Source organism: Trichechus manatus, unplaced genomic scaffold, assembly GCF_000243295.1.
Source record: "Trichechus manatus latirostris isolate Lorelei unplaced genomic scaffold, TriManLat1.0 scaffold00002, whole genome shotgun sequence".
Classification (NCBI taxonomy): Eukaryota; Metazoa; Chordata; class Mammalia; order Sirenia; family Trichechidae; genus Trichechus; species Trichechus manatus.
This window is the reverse complement of record NW_004443938.1, coordinates 10,684,367-10,701,769: the sequence shown is the minus strand read 5'-3', so window position 1 is coordinate 10,701,769 and position 17,403 is coordinate 10,684,367. Positions and strand designations below refer to the sequence as shown.

At 49.3% G+C, this 17,403-nt stretch overlaps 1 protein-coding gene across 1 annotated transcript in view; it reads left to right on the top strand.

Moving 5' to 3' along the window:
- Positions 1-17,403, top strand: part of IGF2R (insulin like growth factor 2 receptor) — a 118,963-nt gene that overhangs the window by 58,768 nt on the left and 42,792 nt on the right. Inside the window, exons 11-19 of the mRNA XM_023728639.1 lie at positions 3,675-3,839; positions 6,865-7,005; positions 8,642-8,785; positions 10,239-10,376; positions 10,956-11,103; positions 11,642-11,819; positions 12,937-13,052; positions 13,539-13,707; positions 14,417-14,596. Of these exons, the coding sequence (XP_023584407.1) occupies positions 3,675-3,839; positions 6,865-7,005; positions 8,642-8,785; positions 10,239-10,376; positions 10,956-11,103; positions 11,642-11,819; positions 12,937-13,052; positions 13,539-13,707; positions 14,417-14,596 (1,379 nt within the window). The remainder of the gene's footprint in view (positions 1-3,674; positions 3,840-6,864; positions 7,006-8,641; positions 8,786-10,238; positions 10,377-10,955; positions 11,104-11,641; positions 11,820-12,936; positions 13,053-13,538; positions 13,708-14,416; positions 14,597-17,403) is intronic.

Sequence of the window (17,403 nt, the reverse complement as noted above, 5' to 3'; positions counted from 1 at the left end):
CAGTAGTGGTAGCCAGACACCGTTCAGTTCTTCTGGTCTCATGGCAAAGGAGGCAGTTGTTCATGGAGGCAATAAGCCACACATCCATTTCCTCCTCTTACTCCTGACTCTCTTCGTCTGTTGCTCCAGGTGAATAGAGACTAATTAACGTGCCTTGGATGGCCTCTTGCAAGCTTTTAAGACCCCAGGCACTATGCAACGAACTAGGAGATAGAACAGAAGCACTAAACGTGATATTAGGCCAGTTAACTGGGATGTCCCATGAAACCACGACCCTAAACCCCCAAACCAAGAAACCAAATCCCATGAGGTGTTTGGTTGTATATAAGCAGCCTCAGCAGCTGCTCTTTTTGTTGTTGTTGATAGTGTTTTAAATATATCTATCACACAACTTTTGCGTGGCAGAGCTTTTGATGATGTGATCATGGGGCAGATTTCTAGACAATTCACCACAGGATCGGTTGAGAGGCAGCTTTGCATGAAGTCAATTGCTTTGGAAGTTTGTGCCTGTGAGGAAGCTGTCAGGAGGAGTTGTGATTTGAGTACCAAAGTCTACTAAACTTCCTAGTGGAAGAAGAAGAGAACTGGCTTCAGGTAGTCCAGATGGAAATGCCTTAAACCAGAATGTCCCATTCATACTGTGGTCACATCTGCCCCTCAGGTACTGTTGTTCCCAGGACGCCTTGTTGCTGGGCCAGCTCTCCTTACTCGTCCGCGTGGGCTCTAGTCTTACATTGTAACATATTGGCTGGCCCTGTTTTTGTAGTTGATTGAAAGTCCGTGAATTTGTTCAGCACACATTGTATTAGTACCAACTGTGCTTCGACCCTGTTAAGCCTAAGGATGCCTTGAGGAATGTCATAGCTGTCCAGCGTTGACAGCCTGGAAGCAGAGAGAGACCAGGATGGTGGCGGTTATAGCCCAGGGTAACACATGTTCTACTGGGGCCACTGTCGAGTATTGTCACCCCATCCGTTACCGGCAGAGAGGCATGGACGTTAGCCGGGGCTGGGGGCGGCCACAGGGGTCAGGACGGTTGGGGGAATGTTGCCAAGAGGAAGGGATGGCTGAGCTGCGTCTTAAAGGACGAGTGGATGAGCCAGGCGCTGAAGTGGGGGCCGTGGGGGCCGTGGGGGCCAGCGTTCTTTGCTGAGAGGATGGCTCATGCAAAGGCATATGTCTGGGTGGTTGTGAGCAGGTTGAAGGCTTAAGTCTTCAGAACATGAGAGCCTGGAAGGGTGATTGGGGCAAGGTCAGAAAGCCCTCTACTTCCTGCCAAGGGGTTTGGACTTTTCTGGAAATCAGCGAGAAGTCCCAAGGTTTTGGCAGGGGTGTCAGATGATTACAGTTTGGTTCTGGTGGTTGATTCCCTCGGTTGGCAGTGCCCCAGCCCACCTCTCCTCCAGCGGGGTCTCCTGGGGCCCCGACTGCTCTGCTCTCAGACTCCTGTGGGCCATGTCACCCGCCAGCCTGGCCATGTCGCCCACCAACTTGGTCATGCTTTCCTTTGGCCCTACCTGTTCAGGCTTTTTATTAATGCCTTGACTGAGATCTTTGAGAGTGTGTTGATCTAATTTGGGGCCGCTGGGAAGATCCGGAAAGATCCAAACAGACCAGGAGGGTATTGGGAAGGACACGTAGTCATGGATTCACAGAGAAGGGAGTGGACACTGAAGAATTGAGCAGGAAAGCTAAATATCGCAGGAGCCACGGCTTGAAAAAAATGTTGAAGATCTCTTTTTAACTTTGTGTTATAAAAAATTTCAAATATAAGAGTAGAACATTGCAATCAAAACTCGTATGCCCACCGCTCAGGTATAACAGTCATTAATGTTTTGCCAGTGGAGTCCCGGGATGGCACAAACGGTTAAGCTCTCAATTACTAGCCCAAAGGTTGGCAGTTCAAACCCGCCCAGAGGCACCTAGGAAGAAGGGCCTGGTGATCTGCTTCTGAAAGGTCACAGCCTTGAAAACCCTATGGGGCAATTCTACTTTTCACACATGGGGTTGCTGTGAGTCAGAATTGACTTGACAGCAAGTAACAGCAACGAGGTTTCGCCCAATTTGTTTCATACTAACTACATGTCATCGATGAGTTGTAAGACTTCATTCACCCTGCCTGTAAAAAGGGGCATTCCTTTGCGTAACATCAATACTGTTTTTGTACCTGACAGAATTAACGATGCTCAAATATCAAAAAGCCAGTGCTTTACCAGCCTGTTTTTGTTGTGAGTGTTACAGGGAGACAGAGAGATGCTGGGGTTTTGTGGCAGGATTTCCCGCATCCTCCCAAGGAGAAGTTGGAGCATAAAATATTTACGATTCCTTCCTGCTCCGTGATTCAGTACTCCAAAATTTGGAGCAAACTGTATGTGCTATAAAATGATTTCATTATGGCTTTGCTCAAATTTAAACTTGCAGAGTCTTTTGAGAAAATGCCTTCGTGGATTCTTTGCTTATTGGATAAATGTCATGATAATGTGTTTTTGAGTGTGAATGTGTGTTAATTGGCTCTGTAATGTAATGTGGTTTATAGTTTAACTTGGATCTTCTGGAATTACTTATGCCTATGACTCTAATGTTCATGAATATTTACGATACAAAGGTGCATAGATTTATTCATTTAGCCATTTTACGTGTGTGTATATTTTAACCATTTGTGTCAATAACCTACATGTAGTTCAATATAATGTGATGCCTTGTTATCAGTGATTCTGTCAAACAAGGATGTTGGGTCATTTTTTGGGAAGAGTGAAATAGGATAGGTTAATAAAAACTACCCACCAATTTCAGTGGCTCAATACGTTCCTTACTCACGCCACAGTTCTGTGTAGGGGCTGGGGGCTGAGCGTGGAGGTGGGGGCTCTGCTCCAGGGAGCCACTCAGGGACCTAGGCCTTGCCGTCTTTGCCTCTAGGCCTCCCAGGTCTCTGCAGAACGAGGACAGTATTTTTTTTTTTAAATAAATGGGCCAGAATTTAGTTGCATGGTCTGACCTTCAGTGCAAGGGAGGTTGGGAAGTGTAGCTTAGCTCTGCGCCCAGGAGGAAGGGTAGACGTTCGGCGAATAGGTGGCACTGTCTTTCCAGCAGAGAGGAATGGAGGCATGGACGCTGCCGCCTCTGCTTGGGCAGAGAGTCCTTAGCCCCTTGGCAGCCTCTGCTCCCCGTCAGCAGCTGCTCGTGGACTCCAAGCACTGGGAGGCCACACTGTGGCGTGCGGGGTGTTGGGGGTGTCTTGGCGGCTGGGGAGCGGGATGGTGCTTTCAGGGTTATGTGGTTAAGGGAGAGGTTGTGAAAGAAGACGAGTCGTGTGGAGGGTCACACCACCCCAGAGGCTGTTTGGAAGCCCAGCCTGTGAGCACAGAGCCTGCTCTGTCACTCACCCGTCCCCCTTAGTACCCTCTTTATCTCCTCTGGCAGCGGCTGTAGACGGCCTTCTTACTGACTTAGTATGTTCTTCCTAAATGAACGGGATCAGGCCCTGCACGGAGGGTCTGTGAGTATCTGAAATGTAGTAGAAGCTGTTCTGATCTCTGGCCCCCAGGGAGCTGGGACTGGGATTTTTTAACCGGACCATCAGCTGGGTCCTTCTTAGTGTTTCTTCCCTTGTTCCTCTGTCATTCCGAGGTTGGTCGCATCCTGGGGTTTGACTTTCCCCTTGACCAATTCCACAGGTAACGATGGGAAAGGAGCCCCCGTGTTCACAGGGGAGGTGGACTGCACCTACTTCTTCACGTGGGACACGAAGTACGCCTGCGTCAAGGAGAAGGAGGACCTGCTGTGTGGCCTCAGCGATGGGAGGAGGCATTATGACCTGTCCCCTCTGGTTCGACACTCAGGTGGGTGGAGAGGCTACGGGGTGACGTCCGCGTCTCCGGGGAGTCCTCACGCCTCTCCCCAGAGTGGTTTTGGACACGCCGCTACTGTTTGCTCTAACATGGTCAGCTCATTGTGTCAGGACCTGCTTTCCCCCGGTCTTCTCACACAGCAGCACAGATTATTAGAAATAGCGCTGAAATAGGCGGAACGTCTGACTCGGGGCTGGCATTGCCATTTTCTGGCTGCGCTCCCTCCCTCATCCTTTGATAGTTTAGTAAAGACTGCTGGAGCCTGCTGTGTGCCAGGCCTGTGCTTTCAGTTAAATCCTTGTTTTAGTTTCAACTCCTGCAACAGCCTTCAAGCAGGCAGTATCCCACGTAACACATGACCTCTCAGCCTCAGGGTGACACGCTTGGTGTTGAGGGTGGTGGGCTGGGGTTTGGTTTGTGCCTGGCTGGTCCAGGCCTTCCGCCTGGGTCTCCCTGGCTCATTTGTTGTTGGTCAGCGGGGTCGTGTTGCCTTCCCACCCTCGGCACTCTCTTGTGTGGATTGGGAGAGAAGGTGGCTGAGCTCTGGGGACAGTGGAAAGTGCTGTGAACTGTAAGGTGGGCTGGTCCTGGACGGCCTGGCTCTTGGCGAACGCCTGCTGAATCGCATTGATTGATTCACCAGACAAAAGTTTCTTGAGCGTTTGGATTCGGTGCCAGGGATGCTGCAGGGAGCAGGGGGTCTGCCCTCGCCCTCGTGGGGCTACCGTTTAGCAAACAGAAGGTTGACTCATACGTGTGGGAGCTTGTGACGGGTGACTATTCTAGCTGGGGACCTTGTAGTTTTACCCTTTCAGCGGCCCTGGAAGCAGGGCTGTCGCAGACAGTTGCGTCTGTGAAGTGGAGATAACAGCCGAAGGCCGAGAGTGACTTACACAGAGTTACACTTTCTGTAACAGCTGAAGGACTGTTCATCATGTGGTCTGAGTCCTCGTCTGGCTTGACAAGCACAGCCCTAGAAAGGGGGGTTCCTCCTTTGTGGTGTGTCCTGAGCCCCCCGTGCACGTGGGCCTCCACCATGATGCTCTGTGTTGGGCACCGCCTGGGGTGTGTGCGTCTGTGCTGAGGCCAAGCGTGCTCACAAAGAGGTGGACTTTATGCAGCGGGAAAGGGCTCTAACTTGGAATCAGAGGCCTGGCTGAGGACTGGTGCAGCCACAACCAGCTCTGTTTCCTTGAGCAGGGGCCTGCCTTGTCCAGCCTCTGCCTTCTGCCAGTAAGCTGAGTGGTGGTACTGATCCTCAGTCGAGGTTTTCTTAGCGTCAGTGTGTACAGGACACAACCTTGGATCTGTGAGGGACTCGGATACATCCATGCGTCCAGCAGCCTTCCTGCCACAGCTCTGGGTGTCTGGGAAGCTGCAGGATTTTTGTAGCACTTGCACCCAGATAATGCTAAGCAAGATACAAGGCAAGAGCTAAAATCCTTCCTGCTGCCTTACAAAGTCCCCTGTCTGAGACTAGTTCAGGGCGGGCTCTCGTTTACCCACATACTCATCTGTGGGTTCTTTTAGGCTGCTGGAGCCAATACTTGTATCACCAACTGGGAGCCGTGGAGTTTTTGCTTTCTAAATCCTAGTCCCCGACATGTCAAAGGAGCATTTTTATTTTTATTTTATTTTTTTAATTGTACTTTAGGTGAAAGTTTACAATTCAAGTTAGTCTCTCATACAAAAATTTATACGTTGTTATGTGACCCTAATTACTCTCCCTATACTGTGAAAGCATACTGCTTTCCACCCCGATTTCCTGTGTCCATTCAACCAGCTCCAAAGGAGCATTTTTAAATAAGAATTTTCCTCCAGATATATTTTTATATCTCTTCTTCCTTCCTCACATACAAGTTCTAGTTTATGCCTTTGTGACTGTAAGGAGCCCTGGTGGCACGGTTGGTTGAGCTCTCGGCTGCTAACTGAGAGGTCAGTGGTTCGAACCCACCAGTGACTCTGCGGGAGAAAGGTGTGGCAGTCACTTCCGTAAAGATGACAGCCTTGTGGCCCCTCTTGGTTTGCTGTAGTGCTCTGAGCTCGTGCTTCCGCCACCTGCTGTCGAGTTTGGATCCAGTTCTGCTGGGAGATGACTGGACTCTGCCCCTTTTGGGTTCAGTGACCATCGCTGTGTGTCTTCATGGGGCACTGAGCATGACCTCTGGGCCTCCGACATGTACAGGGTCACGGTTTCTCCTTGCCGCATGGCCCTCTGCAGGCTGGAAGTTAGCTGCATCCTGGATGGTGTGTCTTTCTGCCGGACCCACAGGCCATGTTGGTTTCCTGATCTGGTTTTCAGTTTCTGATTTCATACCATGGGGGCTTTGGGGGATTTTGCTGTGTAATTCTCTATTTCCCCTTTTAAGCCTCCTCTTGTAAGTGTTGGGGTGTGGATTGCTCCCAGCGCATTAAATGAGCAGCCTCAGAGTCTTGGTGAGGCTGGCCTTCAGCACGCCTGGGTTATAGAGATGTGGGTGCCAGAGGCTGGGTGGCTGTCTTAGCGTCCTGGGGCTGCTGTCACAAAACACCACAAGTGGGTGTCTTTATAAAACAGGAATTGATTTTCTCACAGTTTTGGAGGCTGGGTTAGAAATCTGGGTATCGGCTGCGGTGTTTCCTTCTGAGGGTGCTCTCCTGTTTTCTGGGGGCTGCCGGCCATTCTCCGCGTTCGTTTACTGTGGCCTGTAGATTCTTCACACGCTGTCTTACGCTGGGCGTGCCTCCCTCGCGTGGGGCACCACTCGGAAGGGGTCAGAGCTAGGAGTCACCCCACTCTGGTATAGCTTAACTGATAATATCTTCAAAGAAAGACCCCATTACCCCAAACAAGGTCGCATTCACAGGCACGGGGTTAGGACTTCAGCGTAACTGTTCTGGGGACAAAGTTCAGCCCGTGACAGGGACGAAATGCTTCATGAGTCCTGGGCCCCTTTCCTTTGGCTTCAGCACCACGGATGATGTGACTCACAGGAATAATCATTGCCTTTCACTAAAACACTTTTTTCCGTTACAGAACGGGAACAGAATTGGGAAGCAGTGGATGGCAGCCAGGCAGATGTGGAAAAGAAGCATTTTTTCATTAACATCTGTCACCGAGTGCTGCAGGAGGGCCAGGCGAGAGGATGTCCTGAGGACGCGGCTGTGTGTGCTGTGGGTGAGTGGGCCTGAGGGGGATACTCAGCTGCACCCAATCTGGAGTGAATTATAAAATCATCCCGAGGCTTATCTAAGCCTCTTTTTTCTGGGTTCAACATATAAAGGACGATAAAGAAAAAAATTTAATGACTCAATCGTAGGAAACTTTGTGGTGCACTCTGAAAAATGTAGAACTTCGATTATCCTGAAGTTGGCCAAAGCCTGACGTTGCTAAAGCCAGCTTGTAATTGGCAACACAGAGAAGCCCGTTGGGAAGTATTTGGTTATCTTTCCGTTTTGTAACCTGGAGAATCACATTGCCAGCCCTTGTGTAAAAGTGATTTTGATTTCTTAATGTGTCCCTGGGTGATGCACACGGTTAAACACTTGACTGCTAGCTGAAGAGTTGGTGGCTTGAACTCGTCCAGTGGCGCCTGGGAAGACAGGCCTGCTGATCTGCTTCCAAAAGGTCACAGCGCTGGAAACTCTGTGGAGCAGTTCTACTCTGCACACGTGGGGTTGCTGTGAGTTGGGGCCGCCATGAGTTGGAATCGACTTCATGAACTAACAGCAGCAAAAACACTAACTACCTGGACTTGTTCAACAGTTCTGACTTAAGGAAAATGGTATGTCATAGCCTTGGTAGAAGAGTACTTGCACGTCTTGGTTTCCTTTTGTTTAGCTGTAATTGTATAGCTGTCAGGTAGAGACTTCTCAATTTAAAATAGGTATTTAGCACTGTAGCTGTTTGTCATTTAAGTCTCACTTTGCAAGTGCCTGGAGATGAGAGTAGTTAGCGTCTATGACACATGTGAGGTGAGGACTGTGAACCTAGGTTGGATTTTAGGAGCGATCCCAGTATTCAGAAACGATTGTGGGTCTCTTGCTCTGATGGAAACCTCTCTTAACTGTGCAAGTTACAATGTGGTCTTTTTAAAACATGTCCAGGAGCCTGCTTAAGAAGGCCTTTTGGACAAAGTTTTATATTTTAGAGTAAAGCAAGTAGACAGAGTGTTGAGTGGCCCCCTGGCTGGCCTGCTGAACAGATTTGGTTACTTCCTGCCCTGTTCGTGGTACTGTTGTAATTCCTTGGCTGTGCTTTCTAAAGCATCCATGTTGCAGGGTGGCTGAGGCCCCTGAGAATGGGGGGATCGTGTTACTCCACATGCATGCCACCTCGTCTTTCTCTTGTGCCCGTGGAGGTCGGCGCTTCTCGTTCATGGCGCTTGGAGGTGGCCTTGGAGCCCTCCCCCACGCGGCCGCCCTGTCAGGGTTGTCATTTAAGTAAAGCCTGTTTCTTGTCCCGGCCTGCCTGTGTAGGCTGGGGCAGGGCTCGTGGTGCCCAGGCTGGGCTTTTGCTGACTTGAGTGCCTCCTCACCTGTGTCGGAGCCCCTGAGTGGTGCAGACGGTTAAGTGCTTGGCTAAACTGAAAGGTTGGCAGTTCGAGTCCACCCAGAGGCACCTCAGAAGAAGGGCCTGGTGATCTGCTTCCGAAAAATCAGCCACCGAAAACCTTAGGGAGCACAGTTCCACTCTGACACACATGGGGTCACCATGAGTCGACGTCGACTTGATAGCAACTGGCTCTTTCATCTGTGCTGTGATTATTTTTAACTGTCTTCGCTCCCCCCCCCGCCACCTTTCTCTTTTCCAGATAAGAATGGAAATAAAAATCTGGGAAAATTTATTTCTTCTCCCACAAAAGACAAAGGAAACATTCAGCTCTCTTATTCAGATGGTGATGATTGTGGTCATGGCAAGAAAATAAAAACCAATGTCACACTTGTGTGCAAGCCAGGTAAAAATTAAAAAAGGAAGAAAAAGGGGACATGTTTAAATGTCTTTTGCCAGAGGAGTGCCTTTGTCCTTCACCCTTGGTTCTTCCTCGATCACTGGAAGGTCAGGTTGAAGGAGGGGCACTGAGCATTGGAGGCTCCAGAACCGTCGGTGGTGGGAGATGGGTCAGCTGGGTTTTCTCCTCCACCAGCCACCAGGGGGTGTTTTGCTGTGATTTTTCTGGACCAGCTGTGTCAGCCAGCTTCCCCTTCCTTGTGATATGGTGTTTTCTGCGAGTTGCTTAACTTCCTCCACAGGGTGGGAAAAAATCAGTTTAAAACGTTGCCGATAATCTAACTCTTGAAACACAGTATTCATCCTCACTTACCTTAATATAAAGGTGTGCTTTGTTTTTTAGAGTCCAGATCTATACATGTGCACACATTTTTATGTTCTTCAAGCTATAGCACTATTTTGTAAATGCTGTCATATGTTTCACAGTTATATGTGTAATTTTGGGGGGACCTCTTAGTTGGTGAGGAGCATTGGTGACACAGTGGTTAAAGCACTCAGTGGCTAACTGAAAGGCTGGCAGTTCGAACCCACCGGCTGCTCCGCAGGAGGAAGATGTGGCAGTCTGCTTCTGTAGAGATTTACAGCCTTGGAAACCCTGTGGGGCAGCTCTCCTCTGTCCTCTAGGGTTGATTCTGACTCGACAGGAGTAGGTTTGGTTTGGTTTTTCCTTCATTGGTAAGGCATGGTTGTGCTATTTTTAAACACCCTGATGGCTGGAATAATAGCACGTTTCTAGCGTGGGTAACTGTACTCTTCCACAGCCTCTCCCCACTCCACGTTGATGTGTTTCCTTTGGATGAGTTCCCAGTTGTGGGCTAGGTCAAAATATGACCATTTTTTGACATTCAGTGGGTTTTACCTAATTTCCCGCCACTTCTGCCAAGTCTATTTTTAACAGAGTAAGAATAAACGTCCCCGGATGGAATAAAAGAGCTCTGGTGGCACAGTGGTTAAAGCAGTCAGCTGCTAACTGAAAGGTCAGTGGTTCAAAACCACCAGCGGCCCCACAGGAGAGATGTGGCAGTCTGCTTCTGTAGAGATTTACAGCCTTGGAAGCCCTGTGAGGTCACTATGAGACAGAATCGACTCGACAGCAGTGAGTTTTTGGTTTTTTTGGATGGAACCAACCGTTTGCACTCGACTGCTAACCTACAAGTTGGCGGTTCAAACCCACCCAGCAGCACTGTGGAAGAAAGACCTGGCGATCGGTGTCCGTAAATATTACAGCCAAGAAAACTATGGAGCATTTCTACTGTGTAACACGTGGGGTTGCCATGAGTCAGAATCCACTCTGGCAGTGGTGGTTTTGTTTTGTTTCTGCCAAGTCTGTTTTTAACACAGTGAGAATAAGGGAAGATTTTCAGGAATGGGTTAGTGATAGATTTTTCCCCCACTGACAGGTGATTTAGAAAGTGCTCCAGTGCTGAGAAGCTCTGGGGATAATGGTTGCTTCTATGAGTTTGAGTGGCATACGGCTGCTGCCTGCGTGCTGGCCAGGACAGAGGGCGAGAACTGCACAGTCTTTGATCCCCAGGCAGGTGAGTGTTGTCTGGTGTCACTTGTAACTGCTTGCTTCTTTTTTTTTTTTAAACATTTTTATGACTGCTTTAGAGATAACCTCCTTTAGAATTATGTTAGTACTGTTTGGCCAAAATCCTGACAATCTGATGTTCAGGGCTTGTTGGAGATACTAAAAATACTGTCTAAATTCACTGTTGAGATAAGTTTGTGTAATGACACACCTGGGGAACAAAGAAAATAAACAATGTTTGGAAAGGCTTTTCACAGGAATTCTAGGCAGGACACCTACCCTAGGGAGACTTGACAAGAAGGCCATTGCATTGTGATTGTATTAGGAGCTTTGAATACACTGGTTGTTTATTAGACCTGCAGTTACGGGCTTTGATAATAGAGTTGTAGGTTCACACAGTAAAAGGGGTTGGTGGTGTTGAATCCGTTTCCAAGGAAAATGTTAGTAATCACAGCTCTGGTGGCCTAAGGGGAAGATTATCTTTGTCCCCAGGAAGAAATGTCTATTTATGCTGCTGGCATGAAGTCACCCTTGTTGACTGGGTTCTGACTGACCTTAATACTTTGATCTTTTTGTCCTTGCTCAGGGTTTTCCTTTGATTTGTTACTTCTCACAAAGAAAAATGGCAGCTATCGAGTTGAAACAGACAAGTATGACTTTTACATAAATGTGTGTGGTTCTGTGACTGTGGACTCCTGTGAGGCAAACTCGGGAGCATGTCAGATATCAAAAAGGCAAGTAATTGTTCTTAGTCGTGGATTTGTTCTGAGGTTTTTGCACTAACAAATATTTTATTCAGGAATGGGTATGTTCTTTCTTAATATCATGACATACCATTACATTTGCAGCAAGGATTTAAATGCTGAGAAGACCTGGCTGAATACTGGAGGGTGCTCGGAGTTTAGCTTCAGAGAAGAGTGGATTTACATGACACTTTAGTTCCGTGTGTTTTGTGCTTTTCAGATGTTAGATATTCGTGCGCGTTTCTCCGTTCTGTGTGGTTCTAGTTCGAATGGAGGGAGTTGTGCCTTGGGCCAGCAGTGCTGAGAGTGGATTTGGGTCCCAGTGAGGGGGGCGGTGTGGAGAGGGAGCTCTCTAAACCCCTAGCCCCACAAGGGTGCCCCACTTAGAAATCCTTACCCGGGACTCGAGGGGTGCACAACCCCGGGTCCTGGGAATTACAGCTCATTGGCCCTTCCCTGAACCTCGCAGCATCAGAGTGTTTTCGGTTGTGTCTTTTCTGAGAGACATTTGTTCATTTGTTTGTTTTAGTGACAAGAAGGCTTGGAACTTGGGCCTGAGTAATGCTAAGCTTTCTTATTACGATGGGATGATCCAGTTGAACTACAAAGACGGTACACCCTATAATAATGAAAAGCATACGCCAAGAGCTACACTTATCACTTTTCTTTGTGATCGAGATGCTGGAATAGGTGTCCCTGAATACCAGGTGGGCGTTGTCCTGTGTGTGTATGTGTGTGCATGTGCCGGGGAGGGAAAGGAAGAGAGAATGCCCATCTCAGCAAGGCAGGGGACGAACAGCATCGCTGCCAGGGCTCATGACTTTCCCAGTCTGCAGTGTGGTTTTTACAGTCGGTGAGGTACAAACAGTGATGCTCCCAGAGGTTCACTGTTACATCCCCCCACTCCAGCACCCCCAAAAACTTGTACATGAGCCTGTCCTGGGCCCTTTATTTAGAAGCAGAGCTGGTGTTGACGAGTCTGGTTTCCTGGCGTGATTATCATGTCTGATTTCATCATTCCTCACAGATCTTCCAGGTACCTGGGCCATGTGGTCACTCTCGGAGCTGTTAGTCAGTGGGCCACGCACCTCACTGACAGCCTGCAATCCTGTTAGTTTTGGGTCCGAAACATGCCAAAGCATTCAAAATCATCCCTCGGCCCCGCTTAGCAGAGGCTCGAATCCATCTTAACTGATTCCTGGGCAGTCTTCCTTTTAATAAAATGAAAGGAGATGGGCAAAGTAAACTTTAAAAAAAAAAAAAAAAAATTACTGTGAAATATATATAACAAAGAAACAAAAAAAAAAGTTGCTGTTCCATCCGTTTTTATGTGTTCAATTCAGTGGCATTCTTTACATTCCCCGAATTGTGCAACCATCCCCGCTATCATATCTATAAATTTTTCCATCCCCCTTAACAGATAACAGCACTCTTTAAGCAGTGATTCCCCATTTCCTCCTCCCTCCTGTCCCAGATAACCACTGAGAAACTTTGGTCTGTGTGCGTTGGCCTAGTCTAGATATTTTTGTGTAAGTAGAGTCACGCTACTTATCCTGACGTACATACTTTGCTCAGTATAATGTTTTCCGGGTCCGTCCATGTCATAGCACATATCAGGACTTCTTTCTCTTTGTGGCTGAGTGATACTCCATTGTGTGATAGACTACCTGTTGTTAATTCATTCATCTGTTGATGTTAAACTCTATGAGAGATGGGGTTTTTATTTTAAAAATGCCACTGTCACTTTTGAAGTGCTGGCTTTGTGTAATGTTTCCTTTTCTTTTTGCCGCCCCTCTCCCGTTTCCCTCCTTGGTGTGTGGTTAGGAAGAAGACAACTCTACCTACAATTTCCGGTGGTACACCAGCTACGCCTGCCCTGAGGAACCCCTGGAGTGTGCAGTGACGGATCCCTACACGCTGGAGCAGTATGACCTCTCCAGGTGAGGCGGCTTCCTCAGGGTTCACCTGCTTGGTCTTGACCTTGAGTCCAGCATGGGGGCTGAGATTGCAGGAGCTGATGTTGGGAAGTTATGTTAGCTGTGGGGCGCAGGGCCGAGATGGGGAGCTCACAAAGCTGAACGAGTCCTAACGATGACCTGGTGGTTGTTGCGATATCAGTGTGCGACGTGCCGTTTGGTGTTCTGTGGGCGTGAGCCTTCCTCTGAGGTGTACGGACACCATCCTACCCCTGTTGTGAGCTTTTAGCATCACTGTTTGCAACCACAACCGTCAGTACAGATGGTTGGGGGCAGTTTCAGGCCTGCGGCCCGTGAGGTACAGTGAGGGTCAGTTGTGCTCACATTGACTGTGAATTACGGCAAGCCAGTCATGCTTCATTGGATGGGTCCACATTTCTCTACACAGAAACATGTCACACTGGCATGTGTAAGCTCTTTGAAAGCATGCATTTTGCTTTGAAATTGTAGCCTAGCAAAACCCGGAGGCAGCCGTGGGGGAAACTGGTACGCCATGGATAACGCCGGGCAGCGTTCCACCTGGAGGAAGTACTACCTCAACGTCTGTCGGCCCCTGAACCCAGTGCCCGGCTGTGACCGCTTTGCCGCTGTGTGCGAGATGAAGTACAAGCACGAGCAGGTGAGTCTGCCTCCCCGGCGTCCTGCATGTCTTCTTGGCATGTGACTGAGTGGGTGGAGAGGCTGTTTTGGGACCCTCGGATCAGAGCCGGCCTGGCTGCTGGAGTAGAGCCCTCGGTGTGAGTGTGTGGGGCCGGTTGTGTAAGCCGATGTCCTCCCCACAGATGTGGGCCAAACCTAAAAAAACAAATTCCTCGTGTTGGTGACCTTTGATCACAGTAAAGGGCAGAGAAGCCAGAAATCAAAAGGTGTCTTTTGAGGGATTCAGCAGATATCTGTAAAAAAGTTGTTTTTGCTTCCCGAAGCTGTGGCTTCTGGACTAGCTGGGAGGAGTCGGCTCCGTTGAGTGGCCGAGGGTGGCTGGTCCAGGTGTCTGTGCTCCCTGGGTGCTGAGCGGAGCCCCACCATTCAGTGGGTTCCGCTCCTGCCGGAGCTTTCGGGTGCTTCTAAAGATGCACGTATGCTCTAGAAATCGGCTTCCTTAAAACAGCTTGTCAGGAGTGTCCTTTTCTGGCTTCTGTTACGGGCAGCCTGGGAGTCTTTTAAAGGAGGTAGGAGAGTACAGTCCGGTGGTTAGAATTCCCTGCCCTGCTGTGTGCAGAGGTGCACGGACGCGTCTTTATGGGAGCCATGACCTCCGCGCCATCAGAGCGAGGGAGTCATGTGTTTTGTCCTCCAAGGAAAGTCTCATGAGACATATTTGCTTCCAGGGCTCGTCTTCCGAGACCGTCTCCATCAGGAACTTGGGTGTTGCGTGGGCAGGTCCCACGATCGAGTACAGGGGCAGCCTCCTCCTCCAGTATGTGAACGGCTCAGCCTGTAGGACTAGTGATGGCCGGCTGACCACCTACACCACGCGGATCCACCTCATCTGTTCCCCTGGCAGCCTGGTACGTGGTGCACGGTGCCAGGGTGGGAGTTGCTTCAGGCCCTCTTGGCTGAGCACCCTGATGTGTCTCAACAGAAGTGAGCCATCTCGGGTGCCGAGGTGTTTGGTGGCCTTATTAAGGGTGAGCATGTGCAGTGACCAGGAGGAGCAAGGAGCTCGCTGGTGGTGCTCCTGTGGCTATGATTCTGAAGTCTCATCCTTCAAAACCCTTCACTGCTGGGGATGAGCGTCAGTGTGAGACAGACACTGTCTGGTCTTCTGTGGACTTGAGTTTTCCCCAGGGGCTCTACAGACACTATCCCACCCCTTTGTTGATGATTTGGTGTCTGAACCCCAGAGTTCCACAATGAGGACACTGAGGCTGATGCATCTCAGACCAACAGCAAAGGACAGACGTGTAATACAGTAGCAAAACAGGGATGAAGAATTAGGGCAGAGAGTAGAGAAGGTGGCTGAGATTGCTTTTGGCCCCGAGTTCCTTGGCCAGGGGAGAACAGAACAGAAAACTCCAAATAAAAATGCTGTGGGGGCATAGTGTGCAGTCCCAATTGCTTTTTAACCTGGAGTTACATGTTTTCCTGGGTCATATCTTTTAATAATTTCAAAAACGTTTGGTAAATCCAGAGTGGGGATACTGAAGTCATGTTTATTATTATATAAAGCATTTACAAGTCCAGGTCCGTTACAGCTTCCTCTAGCTTCATTGAAATGAACTAGGAAAATGTATTCCCCGCTGTCCACCAGTCTCAAACCAGTTGCCGTTGAGTTGACCCTGACTCGTGGTGACCTCGTGTGTCAGTAGAACTGGATTTTCAGAAACAGATCACCAGACCTTTCCTCTGAGGTGCCTCTGTATGGACTTGAACCTCCAGTCTTTCAGTTAGCAGCTGAGTGTGTTGACTGCACCATCCAGTTTGGTGGACTTTAAGTCACCTTTCCAGTCACCTTGAAGACCCCTGAGTTAGGCGTGTGGTTTGCCAACACACTGATTCATCCGAGGGGTAGTTTCTTGAGAGTTCTAGAGGATCTCCCTGATGAAGGAACATAGCTGGTTAAGCACAGGCCCATAAATGAGGTTGTCTTAGTCACCTAGTGCTGCTGTAACAAATACCACAAATGGACAGCTTTAACAGAGAAGTTTTTTTTCCTCACAGTAAAGTAGGCTAAAAGTCCAAATTCAGGGCGTCAGCTCCAGAGGAAGGCTTTCTCTCTCTGTCGGCCTTCTCATCAATCTTCCCCCAGACTAGGAAATTCTCCACACAGGGATCCTGGGTCCAAAGACGTGCTGTGCTCCCAGCACTGCTTTGTTGGTGGTATGAGGTCCCCTGTCTCTCTGCTGGCTTCTCTCTTTTATATCTCAAGAAATTGCCTCAAAACACAATCCAATCTTGTAGATTGAGTCCTGCCTCACTAACACACAGGAAACCCTGGTGGCGTGTGGTTAAGAGCTATGGCTGCTAACCAAAAGTTCAGCAGTTTGAATCCACCAGGCGCCCCTTGGAAACTCTATGGGGCTGTTCTGCTCTGTCCTATAGGGTCACTATGAGTCGGCACCGACTTGATGGCAATGGGTTTTTTCACTAACAACAGCTGCTGCCCGTCGTTCCTTCTTAACATCATAGAGGCAGGATTTACAACATTCAGGAAAATCACACAATATTGGGAGTCATGGCCCAGCCAAATTGATACACACATTTCTTGGGGGACATAAGTCAGTCCATGACAGAAGTTCTAAACACACAGTCCTTTGTCCCTGAGCGTGCGCTTCTGTTTCCCTCTCTGGGTCTTGGGGAGGAATCCTGGGTGCCTGGATTCCACAAGCTCTTGATCTGTTCCCCCGTCCGGCCTTGCCGTCGCCGCCCCTGGGCACTTAATGTTTGCCCCCTCCTCGGAACCTTGCCCCCAAGCCTGCTCTTCTCTGCTTGCTGCCCTGAGATACTGGATAGTTCCAGTAAGTTCCTTGGACCCTTAGTGTATCAGCTTTTTTGAGAGGCCTTATTTGACGATGTGTTTTAGTTTTCAGAGTAATTTCACATTGTCACTGTATCCCTCAGCATGTGCAGAGTGCCTGGAACACAGCACAGGCCCAGCACATTCTCACAGAGTGACTAGAGAACGTCACATCACCAGACCCAAGCTCCCATTGCCGTTGAGTCAATTCCAACTCATAGCAACCCTCTAGGATGAAGTAGAATTGCAGCATAGTGTTTCCAAGGCTGTAAATCTTTAGAGAAGCGGACTGCCACATCTTTCTCCTGCGGAGCAGCTGGTGGGTTTAAACCATCGACCTCTTGATTAGCAGCCGAGTGCTTAACCACTGCACCACCAGGCCTGTCTGCCACATTACAGAGGGTCTGCAAGTCCCAGAACTTTCCCAGGTTAAGGTTCCTGTAATTACCCCACTGCAGCGTGAGGGGGAAGGAGCAGGTGTGTTTTTATTTCACTTCACTGTAGGAGAAGCTTTTAGGCCAAGTCAGGGTGGGGACGTACAGGTGAGGGAGCACGTGTGACCCTTCAGTGGTGTGGTAGGGAAGGTGTGGGCTCTGGGTCAGATGACCACAGTGGGGCCACGGCGGTCATCGCCTTCCCTCTGTGACCCTGGGCAGGCTTCCTTCACTTCTCGGCGCCTCGAGTTTCTTGTCAGTGCACCTAGATAGGACCTGAGATAGGGTCTGAGATAGGACCTGAGGAATGCTGATGCAGCTCCGAGCGTGAGCTAGCTGTCCTCGGTGGAGGGGGTGCTGTGACGGGAAAGTAGTGCGGCCCAGCCGTGGGACTGTGAGCTAGCTGTCCACGGTGGAGGGGGTG